We start from the raw sequence: 23,031 nt of genomic DNA on the forward strand, positions 1-23,031 counted from the left end.
TGAATTTTTGGAAACTTTAATTGCGCTGTCCACTTTGGAAAAAGTTATCCCAATTTTCTGTGTTAAATCGGCATTGTACAGAAATTGACAGCCATATTGGTCTAGAAATGTTAATTTTTTTATTTTTATTTTTTTCCATTTGCAGGGGTAACACACTGTATTAAATATGTAAGGTCATATCTACGTGGGTTTGATTACAGAAACTAATAAACTATTCTCTAAATAATGAAAAAAAGAATAAGATAAGATTACAAGAGCAAGAAGCAATTTAAATATGTTCAGGGACCATTTTCATCTTCAGAATTAAGGAGTATTTTAATCTTACATCATTGCCTGTTCTCTTTTACTTTCCTTTTTAGTTTTATTTTAATGTTCATACAGAGATTTCTTTAACTGAAATACCGAATAGTTTCTCTGGTGTGAAAAACCATAATAGTACACATGATCCTAATGAGATAATTAATAATGTGAAATAGGAAGTAAAGGGCTAAAGGTGTATGGAAAGTGGGAAGGGTGGGGGAAAGGTGACAAGGGAGAGGAAAAAAATATGAGAAATTGAAAAAATGGAAATAAAGTGTTTGTAAATGGGGTGGGAAGGAGGGGGTGAAGGGAGGGCAGGGACAAGGGGGAAAAATGAGAATCAAAACCTATCATGTAAAGGTACAGGATCCCAAAAATGAAAGTAACTGTGTTGTATACCTAGATTGTACCAATAAACTCAATAAAAAGCAAAAAGAAATTACTCCAGTGAATGAGCTGGACCTCCAGCCTCGCCGGCCCTCCTCATCAGCAGACATACTCTAGTTCTTGGACTCAGCCTTACCACCTACAAGGAGAATGGAGAGAGCAAAGCTCTCTGTGTCCACTCCTTGGATATAATGTGGCTGCTCCCCAACTTGGCTTCCCGAGCAGAGCCAGAGCCTCGCGGAGGTCCCCTGAAGAGCACCTGCTGGCATATTCTTCTAGAGGAAACACAACTTCTCCTAGGTTTTCCAAGGGGCCTGTGCCCCAACCCCGATAATTCACACTCACTAATTATAAAAACCCTTTGTGAGCACGTGAGGGTAATGTATGCTGTCTCTTCTCTCCACTTCTCTGTAGGTGTGAAAGGTTCCACGGTGAAAAAGCAATTTCTAAGAAAAGAAAAAAAGGGGGGGGCGGGGATGTAGCTCCGCGGTTCGGTGGCCTGCCTTGCAAGCGCAAGGACCCGAGTTCCAGCCCCGGTACCAAAAAAAAAAAGATAATCCACTTGATCCAACAAAGTCTACTAAAAGAGACCTACTGAGAAGACTAGAATGGCCACTGAGGGTTATGCATAGAGCCGACAGCTTAAAAAGCCTCAGGCTGGAGCCTGGCTCTATCACAAAGGAAATTTCTCCCAAAGGACTAATCATCTTTAACATCCCAGTTATATGAAAACTCCCTTTTAAAACTACTGGGCAATCGTTTTAAAAGCTATGATGAACATCACAGTTGTCTGCCTGTTCCTTTCCAATTCTTCCCACTGTGTGGCCACCTGGCAACATGGAATGGGGTGCTGGGGGGTGAGTGGATCCAGATGTGGTCCCTGAATGGCTCAGCCTCCCTCCCCGACCATAGTATTTGGTTTAAGCAATTCACGATTGAGCCAGTCAGAAAAACTGGGGCCAAAAGGACCTGTTTAAGTTTAGGCACAGCATCCAGTTTGGGCAGATGGAACGGTGGGGGTGTATGCCAGACACTACCTAGGAGGACAGTGCGGTGTCCCTCTTCTGGAGAAGCTACCGGAGCCGTAATGAGTGAAGTGTTTGGGTTTTAAGCCCAAATCTGCTGCAGCCATTTAACCAACATCTTACAGAATCATTAACTCTGAAGAAAACAATTGAAAGTCCGAAGGAATGGAAGTCTTGGTAACACCGAACCACCAAGTTAAATCTGCTCAACTAAATGACCGTCATTGTTCACGTAGTTGTACCTGGTTTCTTTATTATAGTCAACCCTCCCTCCGTGCTATATTCATGGGTTCAATCAATGGAGGGTCAGGAATACTCAAAAGAAAAGACTCCCTCTGCGCTGAACACGTGCAGACCATCCTCCGCCTTCTGTACTGAGCCTCTTTCGTACCCCTGGACAATGGCTGGACTCCAAATGCTCCATCCTCGTAAGTGGGGCTGACTGGTCCCATTGTACCTTCGATTCTCTTGGATTCGGACAGCAACATGATCAGGCCAGTACTGTGAATAATGCCCTCTAAAAACAGTCGCTTGTGTTTACTAAGCAGCAGCGAGATACCACATGCTCTCTATAGACACCAAGAATCTTCCCAATAACCCTACAAAAGTTTTTGCTTTTCTAGTTTTATAAGATATAGAAACTGATGTCAAGGGCCCCCTGGCCCGTCAGGCAGCCAACTTCTAATCCTGGTCTGTGTATCTCTGCCAGACACAGCACAGGGGAACCATACATGCAGATAAACAGCAGCTCAGGTAAACAACCACGCACCTGCATTGAGCAGCACTTTGACACAGTCCAGATGTTCCCGTGCACAGGCAACATGCAGAGGGGTCCCAAAGTGGCAATCGTGGGCTTCCAGATTGGCCCCAACATCTATAAGAAGCCTCACACATTCGGAACTCCCTTAAAATAAATGGAAAGGCATGAAAACATCCAGGAATGATGGATTAGAATCCATTTGAAGTAATATGCACTACAAATGGCAGCTGGAACAGGTTGCCCTGTGTCTGGCCTCAAGGAACAGAAGGAGAAACAGCCTACATCCCAACCTAAGGAACACTTTGGGATCCTACTCAGACCTTGTGAAGCCAGCAGATGGCTCTCTTTTCCCCTGAGGCATGGGAATCACTCCTGGCCACTAGGCAACCAGAGAAAAAGAGCATAGCTGCCCTCCTTTTGTGAGGACGAAAGGTTTGGGACACTTGTAGGAACAGCTGGGGAAGACTCTCTTGACCACTCTCTCTCTGAGGCTGTCCCTCACTGCTTCCGAGGGATGTCCAGCCCATGGGAATGACACACAGCTGCTGGCACTCCACTCCAGCCTCCTGGCCAGGCCCTCTCACTGCAGGTCACCCCTCTGTGCCTTTCCCGCCTTTTTCCTGGCTCCTCTTCCTGCATCTTCAGTGCAGCTTTGGATCAAGGTTCCGGGCCTGCTGCTCTCTTTTCCTCGAATATTCTCTCATCACATTAGTACCTCTTCTTTGTTGGCAGCCTCTCAGTTTCCACCTCCAGCTCTGAAATCCAGCTCCACGCCTACAACTGCCTGCTGGCCAGGCTCATCCGGATATTGTGACCACCACACAGCCCTTTCTTTCCTCTTCCTAGGGATCCCTACTCCTGATTCATCTTCCAGTCAGTGGCATCACTCCTGGATCCAACTTGACTTGTTTTTGAGCCCTTGTAGCTCTCTGTCCTACCAAGTCCTATTGATTTTCCCCTAGACATTTTGAATGATCCCTTCTCAAGCCACCATCCTACTTCAGGCTCTGAGAGCTTTGCACCTGAATTATTTCGATGGCCTTCAACACATCGACTCACCACTCATGCAGGCCTCATGAAGTGGGGATGCTGTGTACAGTGGGGGATTGACCTTCGCCCCATAAGAGAGCAAGAGTTTCACACACTCGATGCTCCCTGAGGCACAGGCATCGCAGAGAGGGGTGCTGCCATCAATGTTGCGGGCATCCACCTGGGTTGGGGGAGAAGAAACACATGTCAGAGGGTGAGGTAGACACCATGCAACTCGCTTTCTCATCCTCCTACAGATTCACCTTGGAAAAGGCATCTCTTAGAAGCACCAGCTCGCTCTTTTTCACTAAGGCATCAGCCAGGCAAGCCAGTTCAAAGAGAAAGACACACAGCTGGGACAGGGTCCCTCTCAGCCTCCCAGGCACAGGTGTCCCACATGGGGTTCTTATCTCAGGGCAGATCAGCTCAGCCCCACCCCTACCACCACCCCAAACTAAAAAGCACAGAACAGGAAAGGAGGCCCTAAAGTTGCAAGTGGGAGAGACAAGGTGTAAAATGGGTCTTAACTCAAGCCTCAGCTAAAGGAAATGTGGGGTGTCCAAATCGCAGGTAAAAGGTGGCTCCCCAGACTGGCAAATTCTACTTAGAACTGGTTCAAGTTCAGGAGCCAAAAATATGCGGTAGGAAAGATAACCTCTTTAACAAATGTTGCTGGGAAAACTGGCTATCCACATGCAGAAGAACAAATATAAACCCATATCTCACCATGTACTAAAATTAAATCAAAATGGAGCAAAGATCTAGATTTAAAAACACTGATTTGCTGGAAGAAATAAAATAGGTAAAACTCTTGAAGACACAGACATAGGAAAAGGTCTTCACAAAGAGAACCCTAGTTGCACAGAAATAACGCAAAGAATCAACAAATGGGAATCAAATTAAAAAGCTTCTGAATAGCAAAGGAAGCAACCAGCAGAATAAACTGATAACCTACCAAACAGGAAAAAATTGTTCCACCTATTCTTTAGAAAGAGGACTAATATCTTGAGAACTGAAAAAAAATTAGAACCCCTCATTTAAAAAAAACTATGAAATAAACACTTCTCAAAAAGTACAAAATGGCCAATAAGTACATGAAAAATGTTCAGCATCTTTGGCAATTAAAGAAATGCAAATTAAAACAACAGTGAGGTGGGGCCAGGGATTTAGCTCAGTGGTTCCACCGCCTGCCTGGCCAGCGCGAGGACCCGAGTTCAATCCCCGATACCAAAAAAAAAAACCCCAAAAAACAGTGAGGTCTCATCTTGTTCCAGTAAGAACAGCTGTCATCAAGAACTCAAAAAAAAATAACAAATGCTGGTGAGGTTGTGGGAGAAAGAAATCCCTGTACAGTTACTGTTGGTGAAAATGTAAACCAGTACAGTCACTTGGGAAATCAGTATGGAGATACAGCAAAAAAGCTAAAAATAGAAATTCCATTAAACCCAGTTATACTTCTTCTAGGTATCTTCCTGGAAGAGTTAAATCAATTACATTACACTGATATATGTATACCCATGGTTTTTGGGTTTTTTTTGTTTTGTTTTTTTTTTTGGTACCGGGGATCGAACTAGGGTCCTTGTGCTTGCAAAGCAGGCCACCGAACCGCTGAGCTAAATCCCCAGCCCCTACCCATGTTAATAATAATATAATTCACAACAGCTAAAGTATAGAAGCCCCTATATCCATCAGCAGATGCGTGGACAAAGAAAATGTGGCATGTGTACACAATGCAGCATTAGTCATAAAAAATTTTTGAGTTATTTGTAGGAAAATGGCTGGATCTGGGGACCATAATGATAAGTGCAATAAATCAGACACAGAAGGATCAATGTCAAATGGTTTCCCTTACATGAGAAACACAGAATATAAATAATTTAAAGAGCAAAAGAAAAGACAGCTTGTAGGAAACAGGATGCAGACCTTGTTGAAGCTGGGAAGGGGCCCTGGGAAGTGGGGAGATGGCAGAGCGGGGCACAGAAGTAAAAATGGTCTAGATGTGATCTGTGTGTGTCCCAGTTCCCCGAGATGAATATGAGTATGCATCGCAAAGATATATCAATGGTAAAAATACAGGAAAAAGAAAGAAACAGGACTGAGGATTTGTGTGCAATAAAGGCAGCATTTAAGAAAGAGAAAGAAAGAAAGAAAGAAGGAAGGAAAAGAAAGAAAAGAAAAGAAGGAAGACAACTGCTCTAAATCAGCTTGTAGGTTGCTACACTCTGAAATTTGGAAAGAGTAAATGGTTCTCTGCCTGCACTCCTTTCCCATCCTATGAACTCTGAGGCCAGAGCCCTGCATGCCTCGTAAGCCATCCAGTGTCTGGGGTCAGCTCCTGCCAGCTCCCCAGAGCCATCTGCTAAACAGCCAGGAATTGTGAAAGTTGAAAACACTGGCAGAAGTTTGGTTTTGTTCTTTTCTTCTGCATTTTTTTTCACTTTCAGAGAATCAATTTGCCAGCACCCCACTAGTCATCCTGCGGCTCTCTCAGCCCAGGAAGCAGCTGTGCACCTCAAACCTTGCTGCCCTCCCAGAAAGCCTGTACCTAGGATGCAGCTGGCTGCTCATGAACTTGCCACTGTAGAATGAGCACCTACACCAGCATTTTGCTTTTTGAAAACACCCAATATGCAGGACATGGAGGTGCAAGCCTGCAATTCCAGCACTCAGGAGGCTGAGGCAGGAGGACTACTGTGAGTTTGAGGCCAGCCTGGATGCAGCAAGACCCTAATCTTGAAAACAAAAACCCTGCCCAATCTGCGAATGCTTTTTGGTCTTCCATGTGCAGCGGACATGTAGCCACCCTTCACTCCACGTTCCAGCGCTGCATCCTGCTGCAGTCCTCCTCCCGCCTTTTCTCTGCGCTCTCCTCAAGGTGTTCATCTGTCCCTGCATTTGCACATCACAGATGAATCCCAAGCCATTCCTTTTCTTCCCTCTAGAGTGCTCCCCAGTCGGCCTCGTCCTTTCCCGCCGCGGTATCCAGACTGGGAGGGGTCTGCGCAGCAGGGCCACTTACCTGGGCCCCGGCTGCCAGAAGCAGTTGCACACACCGCGCCTGGCCCTGCAGGCTAGCTGCATGCAGTGGTGTGATGGAGTCCACCGTGACCTGGTTAACACACGCACCGCTCTCGATCAACTGCTGCAGCTGCAAGCTCTCACCTCTCTGGGCAGCCTCATGCACGGGAGTGCGCTCCACCCAGAAACCTAGGAAGAAACAGAGCCGTGCTAGGACCCTGACACTTCTATCTAGGAAAAATGAGCACACATAAGACCCCAAGGACCCTTGAGAACACCTGAGCCACAATGCACAATCCCAATTGTAATCCTATTAAAACACGTGAGCGATCCCCACTGCTTGGTGAGTGGAGTCCAAAATGCTTGGCAGGGCATCAAAGAGTGTATGTGAGGGCTGGGGATGCAGTCCAGTGGTGCCTTCGCGGGCCTCACAAGCGCAAGGTCCTGAGTTCGATCCCCGGTACCAAAATAAAAAAAGAGTGTATACGATGTGGGCCTAGCGCACCTCTGTGAACGCACCTGTAACTCACCATTGCTTCCTGCAGTTCCACACCTACGCTTCTCCACACTGCACCGTCTTGAGTAGTAATGAACCCTCCCAACAGTCATGAACAGCAGCCCCACAGACAGCCTTCTCAGAGGGGCAAAACAGGCAAACATTCATGAATCACAAAAAGAAGAACGAACGTGAAAGAGAGGAAAGAAGTGAAAGTGCATTGCCGAGGAAATGCAAGGCCGCCAAGAGAAAGGAAAGAAAGAGGCTCCTTAATGGACGATGGAAGCTTCCTTCCATGGCAGATCTCACTGAAAATGCGTGGCCAGAATTAGATCCCTTAACCTCCAACCTTTCCTCCCCTCTCCTCTGTAGTCACCCAATAATCCTGACTCTTGCCCTTGCCTTTACCAACCCCAGGACGCTTATGACCAAAGGGTTTTCAGAATGTCAAACTGGGTTAAAGCTCCTACAGCTCCACTTTTGCTGGGATAGCAGTATTATTTTTGCATTCAACACGTTCAGCTTATTCACTAGGATTGGAAATGAAATGTCAGCAGAACTTATTTTTGGAGAAATACATTCAATAAAAAGGGAAAAGTTCAAAATCACCCAGGAGCCCCAGAAATTGCTCACACATTGATTACAAGTGCTCTTCTTCTATAGTCACATCCCTTAACAAGCTATGCAGAAAACATGCTCAGAAGTGACGCCACACTATTCTGACCCCTGTATCCGAACAAAATAAAATGTGTGTTTAAACAGGCTTCAGTGATCAGCTGTTCCTTGAATATTCAATGGAGCCCATTGGACAGAGATCACCGGCAGGGTCAGGTCAAAGTCTTTGTCAGCCTGGAGCGGAAGGCCAAGTGAGCAGATGCTTGCTCAAGCCTTCGATCATTTTGAAGGAGGTTGTTTTGCAAGATCAATTAAAATATTTCTGCCTGGCTATGAGTACAATCTCCTCCTCCTAGCTAAATTTACCACTTAAAATGTTTTCCTTTTGTTTTTGTTAGTGTTACCGTTGTAAACGCACTTCAAGTTTTTTCTTTCTCGCCAAGGTTCAAAGCTCTATCACCATTTATTTCATTTGCTATACATTATTTCTTCACAGGCAGAAACGTTTCTTTCCCTGAAGAATGTCCTTTTGCTTTAGAATCGTTTTGTTGTTGCTGTTGTTGGGCTACCCAAAAGGTAAAGAAAGCTTTGTTTGTGAAACTGAGATCCACTTTCTCACCGCCTGCGCCACGGTGTCCCGTGGGTGTCCTCATGCTGCGGTGGACACTTAGTGTGTCCGGAGGATGCGCAAGACACCTCGCTCGCTCGGCGGGCTCGCGCGGGCGCTGCCCAGCCTACCGGTCCCTGCGGTCTCTGGCCGAGATCGGGCTTCGGCTGTGAACCCCCAGGCCGGGCCCTGCTGCGCGCGAGTCAGGTGTCAGGGGCTGGCCGGGCGAGAGCGGGTCTGAGACGTGCGAAGTTACAGGCCTCTGCTCCTCCACCGCGCCGCCACCTAAACGCCTAGACCCCCAGCCCGAAGCAGGGCGCGTCCCCCACCGCGGCATCGAAGCTGTCCCACGCGCTTCTGCCGTCCCCGGAAGCGACTCCCTGTTACCCGCTGCCTGCCCAGCACCTACCCACGTCACCCAGGAAGCAGCTGTCCGCGGCCCGCGGTAGCCCCGGAGGTGGCCGCTTGCCGGGAGTTGTAGTTTCTGCGGTCCTGGCTCATTGCCCGGGGCGCGGCTTTGAATCCCCACTCGGCCGCCGCCGCGCGTGACCGTGTATTCTTGGAGAGCGTACGTCTGTGTGCGTAACGCGCGTCCCTGAATAAATATGGGGTCCTGTGCAAGCACGTGTCCGTGTGCAAATATGTGTCTGTCCGGAGGTGGCCGCTTGCCGGGAGTTGTAGTTTCTGCGGTCCTGGCTCATTGCCCGGGGCGCGGCTTTGAATCCCCACTCGGCCGCCGCCGCGCGTGACCGTGTATTCTTGGAGAGCGTACGTCTGTGTGCGTAACGCGCGTCCCTGAATAAATATGGGGTCCTGTGCAAGCACGTGTCCGTGTGCAAATATGTGTCTGTGTGTCCCTACGTAAAACATATGTGCAAAACATCGATCTATGTATTCAGAGGCAAGCTATGTCTGTGTGTCCTGGGAAAATCACGTTTGGTGAACAAAACTCGTCCAAGTACAAAATAGGGCCGGTGGCCAGAACTGCTGCTCTTGATGAGAGTGCTCTGGAGAATTCCTGGACCCTTTCGTGCCTAACTTGCAAGAAGTGCTTCCCACCAGAGCTCGTGTTTCTAACGCCGGTCTCTTTGTCTTTTGAGACTTCATAAATTTCAAGACGTTCAGATCCATTCCAGAAAAAGGGCTTTTCCTTCAGTACAGTTTTTAATCTCATGTCCCCCTAAGGGTCTTAGGCCATAGAAGTGAGACAGGACCTGGCAGAAATGAAGAAACTGTTTTCTAAGCGATTCCAAATCAACCACAAAACAGCTTCCAAACTTCAGAAAGTTTAACTGTGCCAAACTTAGCTGTGCCCTCCTCACAAGATTCACTCGCGCGGTCCTATACTGAACCTAAGTGAAGAAGTCTGGTTTAGAAAATAAAAATATCAGGGTTCTCTGGTCCAGAACTAGGAAGGACTAGGAAAGAGCTGTCAGTTTGATCTCTCACTCCAGGCAAGGTCCAGCTCAGAATTTCAATTCCGAGACAACAGGCACTGGATCTAGGACACATTAAACTGTACTGTTGAAGGCCAAAGTTCCTTTCAGTGCCCCAGGCCCAAGAGTGACCCGTCAAGCCTGTTAGCAGTGTGACTTTATGATTCCCTTCCTGTACTGTCTTTCAAAATTTGGCTCTTGCATTTTTCTTACAAGTTTTCTGCATTTTTTTTTTACTAGTTGTAAAAGATTTTTGTATTGATATATTTGCCATAGGATGTTATGTTTTCCCCCAAGCCAATGCCATATGTTGGTGTGCTTATATTTTCTCCAATATTCCATCCTTGAAAAATGTATCATCTAGATCTGAGTATAAACCATACAGTGTGTGTGTGTGTGTGTGTGTGTGTGTGTGTGTGCTATCCAAGTACTTGCTAAATATATTAAAAAGCAAGTATTTTCTTCATTTACTTATTTTGTAATATTTTATTCTGTTGCTTCACTTCAGTACTTTGTTGCAGAAGAGCCTTTTTAATGTTGAAGGGGTGTTGGAGTTGTTGGTTTTTGTTGCTGTTGTTTTTGTTTTTTGTTTTGTTTTTGTGGAGCTGGGGGTTTAATCTGGGCCCTTACACATGCTCATACCCCCAGCTCATTTCAAATTTTGTATATATTCCTTGAAAATATTTTCTTTTGATTCAACATTCATGATGTATTTCCCCACGAAGAACCCATGTTTATTTTGCTCTGGCAAAGAAGCATACACAGTGAGACTATCTGACAGAACAAAACCACCCACTTTGTGTCCAGAAAGCAAAAGAAAGAGATAAGGGAGACGGATCACGCCATCCCCCCACGAACACACCCTATGATGACCTAACAGTTCCTACCAGACCCCACCCCTTAAAATCTTCACCACCTCCCAGTAGCACCACCCTGGAGGGAAAACCTTTAACACATGGACCTTTGGAAGACACTTACGACCCAAACCACAGCAAGCAATGAGAGATGTGGACTCCAGTAGGCCAACTCCCTCTTTGCTGCCATAACTAGTCCCACTCTGATTAGATTTAAGGCATTAATGTCACTGTTGCTGGTAATAAGGGCAACATTTGTAGTCTGATAATGCCGTGGCAAAGCAGTTACTAAAATTAGCACTTGTAGACACCAAAAAAACTCAAGGCTTGGAGTGACCAAGTAGTTGTGGCTATAGAAATGTCTAGTAAAAAAAGAAAAAGAAAGAAAAGTCTACTAAGAATAAAGGTTATGGGCTGGGGATTTAGCTCAGCGGTTCAGTGGCCTGCCTTGCAAGCGCAAGGACCCAAGTTCAATCCCCAGTCCCAAAAAAAAAAAAAAAAAAAAAAAAAAAAAAGAATAAAGGTTATAATGAAGTGTGTTATATGGTTACTTCCAAGTGCATGGGAGAATTTAAGGGAAAAAATGATATGCTTAGGGTTTTATCCAGCTCAAAGCTTAGGCCAGTGATCATAAATCTGATACAACTACCATTTAAAAAATTCTTATTTCATATAGCCATATATGAAATATCTGAAAACTAAACATAAAGTATAATATTACAGGTGACTAAAAACAATGCAGATGATACACTTTGTCTTGCATAGTCTCTTATGGCAAAGTTAAGACATTAATTGAAAGGGAGTGAACTGAAAATGCAATCAGAGCAGATGGGTAGATTTCAACAAAACTGGAGACTCTATACCTCTAAATTCTGCCAAGCTTTCTTTGCAACAGTAAGAATTCACCCTGTGCTTACTGAGATGGTTTGTCTTATCTAAAGAACCTATACTGTCCTTATGAGGTAGGAGAGCCTACCCCTACTGTTTCTCACTGCTTCTAGATCTATAACCAGATGAGATCTACCAGTGACAAAAACATTTGAGGAATAAGTAAGCATAACATCTGCTAAAAGAATTAGCAGGCTTTTGCTAATTTACCCAGGCAGAAATCTGAAGAACACATATGGAAATGAATCAAAGGGGCAGTAGATCAGGGTTCAAGGACAATAACATCACCAAGTTTTCATTGAGTTTACTGCACAGAGATTCTAAATTCAGTGTGCCAGTTCCAAGGGATAGGAGTAATTTTTCAGTTGAAATGCCAGAGCTTCCTTGGTATACCTTGGTGAGTGTTATTCTAGGATTCGAGAGGTTGAAATGCTAGAGTGGATTTATTATCTCAAATTTGCCTGCCACCCTCTGACTTTGACTCACAAGGGTTCAAAAAACATCCTTTCACTGTGTGAAGCTCATTTATGAGGGAGACCATAATCCTTGAAACACTATGCTGTTGTCTCTATGATAGCAATGGTAGAGGGAAATCCTGCCCCTTGTTCATCTGAGCTCCCTGAATTCATTGGGAATGATAGAATATCATGATTACAGGGGCCAGTTGGTGGCACTTAACTGCCAGATGACAAAGGACTAGTTGCCATCTTGGTCAGCAGAACTAATATGGTAATTAAAATCTGTCCTCAGATTTTTGGCCCTAACTAGCAGATGATGGGAATACCTAACCTGAAATCCACAGGCAGCCAACTGAAGTCTCACTCTCAACCAATTCCCAGATTTGAGCTGGTTAACACATTCAGAATTCATTGAATTAAGGCAAAGCCATATCCACTTGAGGAAGGAATGATACACAGAGTTTATACTGCAAGCTTCCTCCAATTTTCCCAAGAATCTTAAGGTTATTTGGCAGGTTGTACATTAAGGGGGGAAATAATCAAACTATTTAGAATTACCAGTCTCTGGATCCAAACTGACACTAATTTCTAGAGAGCTATAATGTCTATCAGTCAGAACACAGGCTGATGGAGGAAATTAATAGTGGAATCTGACTCACATTCATTTCACACAGACTCTGTGGGTCCCTGAATCCTGTAGTCTTTTCTCTAATTCCAGAATGCATAATGCAAATAGGCACACTAGGTACTGACAGAGTCCCTACACTGATTCCATGAAGAGTGGAAGGAAGGCCGTGAGGTAGGAAATGCTCAGCAGAAGCCTCTAAGACCTCTATCTAGTAAAATTGGAAAAAGCAAGCTGTCATTCTTGGAGGGATCACAGAGATCAGTGCCACTATAAAGCACATGAAAGACTCTGACATCTCTACTCAGTTCACATGTCTGACCCATGTAGAAGACAGATGGATCTTGAAGAAAGCCAGTGAGTTTATCATAAACTTCATCAGGGGTAACTCCAGTTGCCGCTTAGGTTTCAGAAATATTGTCATTGCTGGTATCCAGCTACCGATATGATGAGCGCTTTCTCTGTCTTCATTTATTAGTGAAGACCCTGAGAAATAGTTTGCTTTCGGTGGGCAGGGGCAGCAATTCACCTTCACTTACCTCAGAACTTAATCAACATTCTAACCTATGTCATAATTTAGTCTCTGGGAGTCTTGACTGCTTTTCCACTCAACAGTCCATCATTCTAGGTCATTATTTTAGTGGCATTCAGTTGACTGGATCTGATGATTGAGAAGATGTATGTCAGAGGTGGGGAGAAAAGCCACAGCAACTCAGATACCTTTCTCTTCAGAGAAATTTCTAGTTACCTGAGGCACGTCATGATAGCCCTCCTCAAGTGCAAAGAAAGTGACTGACCCCCTCCACTCACTAAGAGAGGACCATGATCCTGACTAGGTCTCCTTGGGTTTTGATGCACTATATGCCTCACTTTAAACATATATATTTTCTAATATAAGCAGCAACTAGCTCACCCTGGATCTTTTAGCTTCCCAAAGTCCTCATGTGTATGTAGCTCCATGGCAAAGAACATGGGCTTCTTCTGCTACTTAGGTGTGGATTAAGTGGATAAAGCTATAAATTTCTCTCTAATCACTGTTTTAACTGTATTGGGGTTTTTTGTTTTGTTTTGTTTTGTTTTTTTGTAACAGGGATCGAACTCTGGTCCTTGCGCTTGCAAGGCAGGCAGCAGAACCACTGAGCTAAATTCCCAGGTGGGTTTTTTTTTATGGTTTTTTGTTTGTTTGTTTGTTTTGGTACTGGGGATCGAATTCAGGTCCTTGTGCTTGCAAGGCAGGCAATGGAACCGTTGAGCTAAATCCCCAGCCACTAAATGTATTCATTTTGTATCACTGTGTTAAAGCACCTGAGAAAATCCACTTAAAAGAGAAAAGATTTAGTTTCTGGATTCAGTCCATAGTCACATATCCCAGTTGTTATCTTTAGGCCTATTGACAAAGCTTCATGTGGAAGGACTTGGTGAGCAAAGCAAAACAAAACAAAACTGTTCAGCTCATGGCAGCAAGGAAGGGAAGTGAAGAGGGCAGAGAGAAGAGAATGGAGAGGAAAGGCAGGAACAAAATCCACCCTTCAAAAGCGCACCACCCATGGTCTACTTCCTCCAACTGGGCCCCACCTCCTGAAATTTCCATCACCTCCCAATAGCCCATTGAACCCATAAATGGATTAATCTATTCATGAGATCAGAGTCCTCGTGATCCAGTTACCTAGGCTGGAAACTAAATGGAAAGGTGAGCTTCAAGGGAACATTTAAGATCCAGCCAAAACAGGCAGCATAACACAAATTTAACGTGTTATGTTTTCATTTTCTTTCAGTACCAAATATTTTCTAATGTCTCTACAATTTATTATTCAACTTATTGCTTATTTAGATGTTGCATGGTTTAATGTCCAAATATCGTGACTCACCACATTAAGAATGAATTGCACTCCAGGAGAATTGTTCGTAAGCCAACAAAATGAATCTTATACAGCATACCTGTGAAAGTTCACAACTTGAATGTTTATAAATCAAGGACTTAGTGCACAGTAAAACCTTGGTTTATGAGCATAATTTTTCAAGAAATATTCTTGCAATCCAAAGCAACTGTATATCAAAGTGCATTTCCCCATAAGAAATAATGGAAACTCAGAAGGTTTGTTCCACAACCCAAAAAATATTAATATCAAAATTATTACAATACTGTAATATAATACAAAGTAATAAAATACAAAAGAAAAAGAAAAATTAACCTGTACTTAACGCTTGAATACCTTTGTGGCTGGTGTGAGGGAGACAAGAGAAAGAAAGGTTATTGTGTAGGACTTTCACTGTCACTAATGGAATCAGTGCATTCTTCTGGCTCAATGAAATCTTTTTCATTTAACTTTAACACCTTCTCCTTTTAATTTCTTGCCTTGCCTATTTGATTTGCTCTGTTGGGCCTCATGGTGTTGTTGCCTTCATTGTCTTTTACTAGGATCTTGTTTAGAATTGCTTGTAGTGCTGGTTTGGTATTCATGTAGTTTCTCAGGTATTCTTTGTCGTGGAAGTGTCTTATTTCTCCATCCATTTTGAAAGAGAGTTTTGCTGGATACATCAGTCTAGGTTGGAGATTATTTTCTTTTAGTACTTGAAATATCTCATTCCAGGCTCTCCTTGCCCCAACAGTTTGTGTTGAAAAGTCTGCTATGATTCTGATGGGCTTTCCTTTATATGTGATTTGTTTCTTTTCTCTTACTACTTGTACTATTTTGTTCTTCTGTTGGGTTTCTGGGATCTTGATTATTATATGTCTAGGTGTAGAATTTTTTTTATTGTAGCTAGTTGGGTCCTATATGACTCAGTTATCTGAATGTCAAATTCTTCCCCCCTGTTTGGGAAGTTTTCTGTCATTAATTCTGTGAACAGCTTTTTTAAGTCATTTGTATTTTCTCCTGCTACTTCATGGATTCCTATCAGTCTTATGTTATTCTTCTTTGCATCATCTAGGAGTTGTTGGAGCGATTTCCCATGATCTCTTACCGTTTTTAAGAGACCTCTCTTTTCATGGTCACTGACTGCAATCTTATCTTCTATATCTGAGAGCCTATCTTCACATTCTTTTATTCTATTGTGTACACTTTCAATGTTCTATTACAGGTTTCTCACGCCCTTTCTTTAAAGCTGTTCAAAGTTGGGAACTCAGAAAAATACCCTTGATGACCACCTCTGTCTTTGCAGAGTGGGTCCAAAGTCTGGCACAGTCAGAAGGTCTGAGAGTGCATGGGGGGACTTATGGGCGTTCAGGGGCCCCCCGCGCGGCTACCTTCCCGGTGCTTGAGCAATGGCGGCTGGGTTGGGAGCTGGCGTGGCTCTCCCTCAATGTAGTTTTGGAAACATTAGCCACAGCAATTAGATAAGAGAAAGAAGTAAAAGGAAGAAAGATAGGAAATGAAGAAGTTAAACTGTCATTATCTGTAGATAACATGATACTCTACATAGAAGACTCTAAGAACTCCACAAACAGTCTTCTAGACTTAATAATCAAATTCAGTAGAGTAGCTGGATGCAAGGTCAACACACAAAAATGAATAGTTTTTCTGTACACAAACTACAGACTCACTGAGAGAAATGAGAAACAACTCCTTTCACAACAGCATCCAAAAAAAAGAGAAAGAAAGAAAACCCTGGGAGTAAACCCAATGAAAGAAATCAAAGACCTCTACTCTGAATACTGCAGCCCTCTGAAAAAAGAGATAGAAAAGGATATCAGAAAATGGAAAGACATCCCTTGCTCTTGTGTAGGAAAAACCAGTATAGTGGAAATGGCCATAATTCCAGAACTGCTATATAGATTCAGTGCAATCCCCATTGAAATCCCAGCAGCATACTTCACAGTCCTTGAGAAAACAATCCAAAAATGCATTTGGAACAAGAAGGGACCTAGAATACCAAAAGCAAATCTAGGCAACAAAGACAAGGTAGGGGGTATCACAATCCCCAACGTGAAAGTATACTACAAAGCTACTGTATAAAAAAAAAAGCAGCATGGTACTGGCAAAGAAACAGAATCGAGGTTCAATGGAGCGAATTACAAGATTCAGAAAGAACTTCAGACACACTCAGCCACCTCATCTTTGGCAAAGGAGCCAACAACCCTCACTGGAGGAAAGATATCCTCATCAATAAATGGTGCTACAAAATTGGGTTTTAACTTGCCAAAGATTAACACTAGACCTATATGTCTCATCATGCACTAAACTAAAATTGAAATGGATCATAGATCCATTAAAATAGAAACACTAAACCAGCTGGAAGTGAGGTTGGGAAGCAATATTGAAGACATTGGTATAGGAAAAGATTTCATGAACAAAACCTCAGTTGTAGGTGAACTAGCACAAAGAATCAACAACTGGGAACTCTTCTTACTAAAAAGCTTCTGTATGGGCCAGAGATTTAGCTCAGTAGCACCGTGCCTGCCTCACAAGCGCAAAGTCCTGAGTTCGATCCCCGCTACAAAAAAGAAACAAAAGAGATTCTGCACAAGACAAACCAGCAGCATGAAAAGACAACCTTCAATGTGGGGGAAAGTTTTACCAGCTGCTCCTCAGACAAAGATCTACTTTCCAGAATATATAAAGAACTTTAAAAAATCAGACCCCCAAATATAAAGACCTGATCCAAAACGGGCAATGAAATGAACAGACATTTCTCAGACAAAGAAATAGAAACAGCAAATAAATGTATGAAAAAATGTTCATCATCACTGGTCATTCAAGAGATGCAGATGAAAACACTGAGATTACATCTCATCCCAGAAATAATGGTTGCTATGAAGACATCAATCAATAACAAATGCTGGCGGGGTTGTGGGGAGAAAGAAACCCTGCTCCATTGATGGTGGGAGTACAGACTGGTGCAACCACTATGGAAATCAATATGGAAATACCTCAAAAATTAGGATTAGAGGTCCTAGCTATTCCTCTGCTATTGCTTTTCCAAAAGAATTAAAAGAATCATACCACAGTGATATATGCATACCCATTTTAACAGCAGCACAGTTTATCATAGCTAAAGCTTGGAAACAGCCAAATTACCCATCAACTGGAGATTGGATAAAGAAAACATGGGCTTTTTTTTTTTAATAAAATGAGTACTTCTGAGCCATAAAGAACAAGAAACTAGAGACATTTATAGCTAAGTGGATGCACATTGAAGCCATACTTTTAATTGAGATAAATAGGACACACATGTGTAACTGCTGAATAGTTTCTCTGGTGTGAAAAACTGAAAGTGTAAATAAGGACCAAAAATGTATAATAGATAATGTGAAATAGAACAGAAAGGTCCAAAGGGGAAGGGGAATTGGGACAGGTTGGGGAAAGGGGAACTGGGAGGGGTTGGGTAAGGAAAGAAGGGAAAGGAATAAATATGAGAAAAGGAAAAAATGGAAGCAGTCTTTGTAAATAGGGAAGGGTGGAGGGGTTAAAAGGAGGGCATAGGAATGGGAAAAAAAATAAGAACCAAGATACATCATGTAAAGGTACCAGGTCCTTTTCTCATATTTTTTTTTGCCCTTCTTTCCTTTCCCCTACCCCTCCTACTTCCCCTACTCCTTTAGACCTTTTCTTCCAATTACACAATATCAATTATACATTTTACACTTATTCCTTATTTACACTTTCAGTTTTTCACACCAGAGAAACTATTCAGCATTTACACATGTGTGTCCTATTTATTTCAATTAAGAGTATGGCTTCAATGTGCATCCACTTAGCTATAAATGTCTCTAGTTTCTCATTCTTTATGGCTTAGTAGTACTCTGTTTTATTTTTTTTTAAAAACATATCTTCTTTATCCAGTCTCCAGCTGATGGGCACTTGGGCTATTTCCAAGTTTTAGTCATTACAAACTGCGCCGCTGTGAACATTGGTGTGCATATATCACTGTGGTTTGATTCTTTTAATTCTTTTGGAAGATACCCAGCAGAAGAGTAGCTGGGTCAAATGGGGCCTCTAATCCTAATTTTTTGAGGTATCTCCATATTGATCTGCACTCCCACCACCAGTGGAGCAGGGTTCCTTTCTCCCCACAACCATGCCAGCATTTCTTATTGGTTGATGTCTTCATAGCAGCCATTATTTCTGGGGTGAGACAGAATCTCAGTGTTGTTTTCATCTGCATCTCTTGAATGACCAGTGATGACGAACATTTTTTCATACGTTTATTTGCTGTTTCTACTTCTTTGTCCGAGAAATGTCTGTTCATTCCAGATACCCATTTTTGAATTGGGTCTTTATATTTGGGGGGAGTCTGATTTTTTTAAGTTCTTTATAATTCTAGATAGTAGTCCTTTGAGGAACAGCTGATAAAAATTTTTCCTCACATTGTAGATTGTCTGTTAGCTCTGTTGGTGGTTTCTCTTTCAGTGCAGAATCTTTTTAGTAAGATGAGATCCCAGTTGTTGATTCTTTGTGCTAGTTCCTGTGCTACTGAGGTTTTATTCATAAAGTCTTTTCCTAAAGACTTGAAATGTATTCTATTTCCCTCTTTTATAGTGTGCATTTCTCTGATCATTATTTCATCTTTCCTTTAAATCTTTGAACATATTTTTAGTAGCAATTTAAAACTATTTGCATTGGCAAACTATTCTTAGATCTGTTTCTATTGACTAATTCCTTCTCATTGTAGGTAACATTTTCCTACTTCTTTCCATATCTACTAGTTTTTTAATTGAATGCAGAACATTGTAGATGTTATATTATTCAGTGTTCAGATTATATTGCTTTCCTTTAAAGAATGTATTTTGTTCTGGCAGTTAATTTACTAATTGATCGGGGGGGTTTTTTTTCAAGTCTTCGTTTTAAATTTTGTTATATGTCTATGCAAATCCATTTTTCCATACATATTGGTGGGGCAGTTCACCAATAGTTCCCAGAAACTCCAAAGAGGTTTTGGTATTTTCTTTTGGTTGGATTTTGTTTAACTGTTTCTGGAGACAGGGTTTCGATATGTAGTTCAGGATGTCCTTGAACTCACTGTGCAGCCCAGGCTGATCTCCAACTCAAGACTGTCCTCCTGTCTCAACCTCCCAAGTGCTGGGATTACATCAAGGGGTCAAATTTGAAAAACAATGTTGCTTGGGAAAACTGTAGCTTCTGTCCCTGCAGTTAGTTTTTGGCATCTGGCATGCCTTTTTTCTTCCACTATTTTCATGTTCCCTTACTCTTACCTACCACCTCAGCAGGTCTTTATTGCTTACATGTGACATGTGACGACAGTTGACTGGGGTGTCAACTTGAACAAGAAACATCTAGCAAACTGGTTTGGTTTAGCACAGTTCTGGGTATGTTTGAATAATTGATTTACTGGAGATAGAAGACACACCCTGCATGTGAGTGGTACTAATCAATAGGCTTGTAGCCAGGATAGAATAAAAAGAGAAAGAAAAAAAGAGTCTTGTTTCCGTTTCTTCAGTGGAGTCTTCACAATCACCTTTGGGTCTGTCTCCAGCCTCCCAGCACAAACTTTTCAGCCGTCTAGCTCAGACTTTTCAGTCTCCCAATGTAGACCCCAATACCTACATATGTGTGTGTGTTTTATATATAAAATGTATTTTACACATGTATTTAAATCAGTGACGTTAGTGTAGGGTAACTGATGCACTGGTGGTACGGCTCAACCCTCGATTCTTGATGGGCCTTAGTCACAACTATTCTGCATTTCTAAGATTAGAACTGCTGTGCTTGCTTAGGTAACTCACATGCTGAGGTTAGAACTGCTACAGGTATCACTCAGTGTTATAACGGGGTGAGGGAGTACTAAGGGGCACCCAAATATGCACTGGGCTAACACAAACACACCCTCCCGTGTGTCAAACACCTCTACTTCCTCCCGCTGACCGGTAACAATTACTACTGTCACAGAATGATTCCTCACCTATTCCTCCCTGGACACAGAGAGTTCAAAGCATTCTGTGCAGCCTCAGCGTGGATCCTAAAGGGGAGTGTGCTGAGTGCTTGGCTGATCGAGGCTGCCAGCCGCGCAGAGCCTGGAGATATGGACCAGGAGGTGGAGTCTCCCACTGGACTGTCCGCCCCTGCAGTTATGGTACTTGGGGCATTTCTACTTCCATCACGACACCCAGTTTTCTGCACTTCTACCCTGTGCTTCTGCTGTTTATAGATGTTTAGTAAAATCTGCATTTATTTTGCCTCTAGGAATATCATGTCCTACTGCTTGCCTTCACCAGCTCCTGTGGTTTACTTGGCCTGACAATGGAGTAATTGTGACCTCAAGCTTCTATCACCACTTGCCTCTATTACATCAGGCCTCCTGGGTCTCATGGACATTAATGAACACCTCCGTGATGACCCTTCCTACTGTAAGCGCTCACTGGCAGAGTTATCGTATTTCCCAGGATACCACCATTGAAATCTTTAAGAATCAAGCCATCACTTTGCACCACGGACAACCCCGCACGTCTCATTCTGCTTACCATCTGGATAGTAAGTGAGCCAGTCCTCAAAACTCCACCTAACCTGTTTTTTCCCCTTGAACCATTCTTAGAACCTGTATTGGTTCTGTTTCTCTAAAAAGCACAAATACAAGTGATTTATTGGGGAAAATGCTTGTGAGGAACAAAGTGGGGAGAAACAAGAGCAAATAAAGAAGGTCTTCAGACCGTAGCACAGGCCTGACATTCACACTTGCACTGTGAATGGAAAGGCGGCAGGAAAAAGTCTGGGAAGTCTCAGACCACCACAAATTGCTGAGAAAGACAGGTTAATGCAGAACCTCTGAGAAAATGTTCCCTAAGAAAGGATCCTGCTCTGAGCAAGCACGGCCAGAACTGCGCCCCCACCATGCTCAGTCACTGGCTGTGAACAGCCCGGGGGAACCGTGGCCTCAGCCTGAAGCTATAGCAGACTCAACCCGGTGGTAGGTGGAAGCTGTCGGTCAACTGTGCTCCCCCAGCAGGTTCCCATGCAGACGAGGTGAGACACTTCCATGCTTACCACAGGAAATAATGCCTATGAGAAGAGGGAAAAACAGAAGAAAGTAAGAGGACAAGACGGATTGTAAGACCAAACTAAAACAGGCTCTGCTAGCCCATTTTCGAGTTCTGTAGCAAATTAGAGGAATCGCACTTTACGCAAGAAATAGCTGGCCTCCTGTACTGCCCGCAGCGGTCTTCAGTAATGCGTCAGGGACGCCCCAGGAAAAGCATGATTTCAGCTCCACACTGAGGCAAATCCTGAAGAGCCCAGTAGTGAGGACGTCAGCTATCCACAATCATCGCACCTGTGGACAGTAAGTGATATTTTTAAGAGGGAAGCCGAGAAGCACATTCCCAAGCTGGCACAAATGATTGCTAACGCTCACTACAGTTTAAACTACTACTTTAATGCTATCTACTTGTCAACCTCCCGGCTTCACGATTTATAACGAGTGATAATTACGCGTAGGCCACATTTTGTTTTTGAGGTAACTTTGTGGTTGTATACTTTGCTTGCTTTGTAGTATATATTTGCTTTGATCTAAACATTTCTCCAGCTTGGACTGGAAAGTATACCAGGAGGCCCTCTTAAGTAAGTCTAAGATCTCTAGCATTCAAAAGAGGAAGTAAAACTAGCACCTAATTCAAGAGGAGATTGAAACTGAAGGTAATTAGGGAGATTTTAAGTTTAAAAAAATTCCTGAACCAGCCATAAGGGGCTTTTTTCATAGAAGTTGGCAAATGAAGGCTAGAAGAATTTGTCCAGCCCTGTTCACTTCCTCTTACCAAGATGCTTCTGAATGTACCACTTTCTTTCTTTCTTAACTTTTGTCCTCTTTTTCTTTCCTTTTTCCACCTCAATGTCATGAAACATACTCTCTCGGTCAATAATTCTTTATTGATATCACACTTTGTGCAAAATGTTATACAAAGGGAGTATGAAAGATGGGAAAGGAATGGAAAACTGCAGACCCAAAACTTTAAAACACCTAGTTTCTACCTCCTTCTCTCTGTCATACCCCCCAACTCAGTCCATCGTCCAAGCAGCCATCAGGATGATCTTTGCAGACCACAGATCTGAACAGACACCATCACGTCTGTCACACGTCACGCCTGCCTCACAGCTGACTTTCCACTTTCTGCAGCACAGAGCATTTTGTACTCGAGTGCTCTGACCATGCCAGGGCAGCTTCATGAGACACCCTTCTTTCTCCCAGTGCCTGTCAAAATTCTAAATACAAACCGCCCAGGCTTGCGTCTAGATGTCCTTCCAAAGCCTCATGTGGTTTTAGGTGGAGCTTCTTCAGAGGTGGCTGAATCTAGATTGTGTGACGCTGGGATGAAGGCGTGTGATTACTAAACCCGGACATTGATTGGTTTGACACCGCCCCGGTAGTCTGGATAAAATAAAAGGGGCGGAAAGACACTATTAAGGTTCTCTTGTTCGGTGCACCATGAACTGTTTCCCCTGTGGTTACCCTGGCTTGGAGCCAGATTATAGCCTGAAACCTCTACAACTGAGCTAAATAAACCTTGTCTCCCTTTAACTTTGGGTGTCGAGTATTCTGTCTCAGCAATGAGAGAAAAGTAGCTGAAACAGGAACCGATATAAA

General features: G+C 43.2%; 1 protein-coding gene across 1 annotated transcript in view; it reads right to left on the reverse strand.

The window, feature by feature from the left end:
• Window positions 1-9,411, reverse strand: part of Asb13 (ankyrin repeat and SOCS box containing 13) — a 16,223-nt gene extending 6,812 nt beyond the window's left edge. Inside the window, exons 1-6 of the mRNA XM_033761770.1 lie at window positions 9,172-9,411; window positions 8,907-9,032; window positions 8,647-8,701; window positions 6,521-6,708; window positions 3,532-3,682; window positions 2,482-2,616 (exon numbers count right to left, since the gene is read on the reverse strand). Of these exons, the coding sequence (XP_033617661.1) occupies window positions 2,482-2,616; window positions 3,532-3,682; window positions 6,521-6,708; window positions 8,647-8,701; window positions 8,907-9,032; window positions 9,172-9,411 (895 nt within the window). The remainder of the gene's footprint in view (window positions 1-2,481; window positions 2,617-3,531; window positions 3,683-6,520; window positions 6,709-8,646; window positions 8,702-8,906; window positions 9,033-9,171) is intronic.
• Window positions 9,412-23,031: the final 13,620 nt, after the last annotated feature.

The sequence above is a fragment of the Fukomys damarensis genome, unplaced genomic scaffold, assembly GCF_012274545.1.
Source record: "Fukomys damarensis isolate Sample0158 unplaced genomic scaffold, DMR_v1.0_HiC HiC_scaffold_10, whole genome shotgun sequence".
NCBI classification, from domain to species: Eukaryota; Metazoa; Chordata; class Mammalia; order Rodentia; family Bathyergidae; genus Fukomys; species Fukomys damarensis.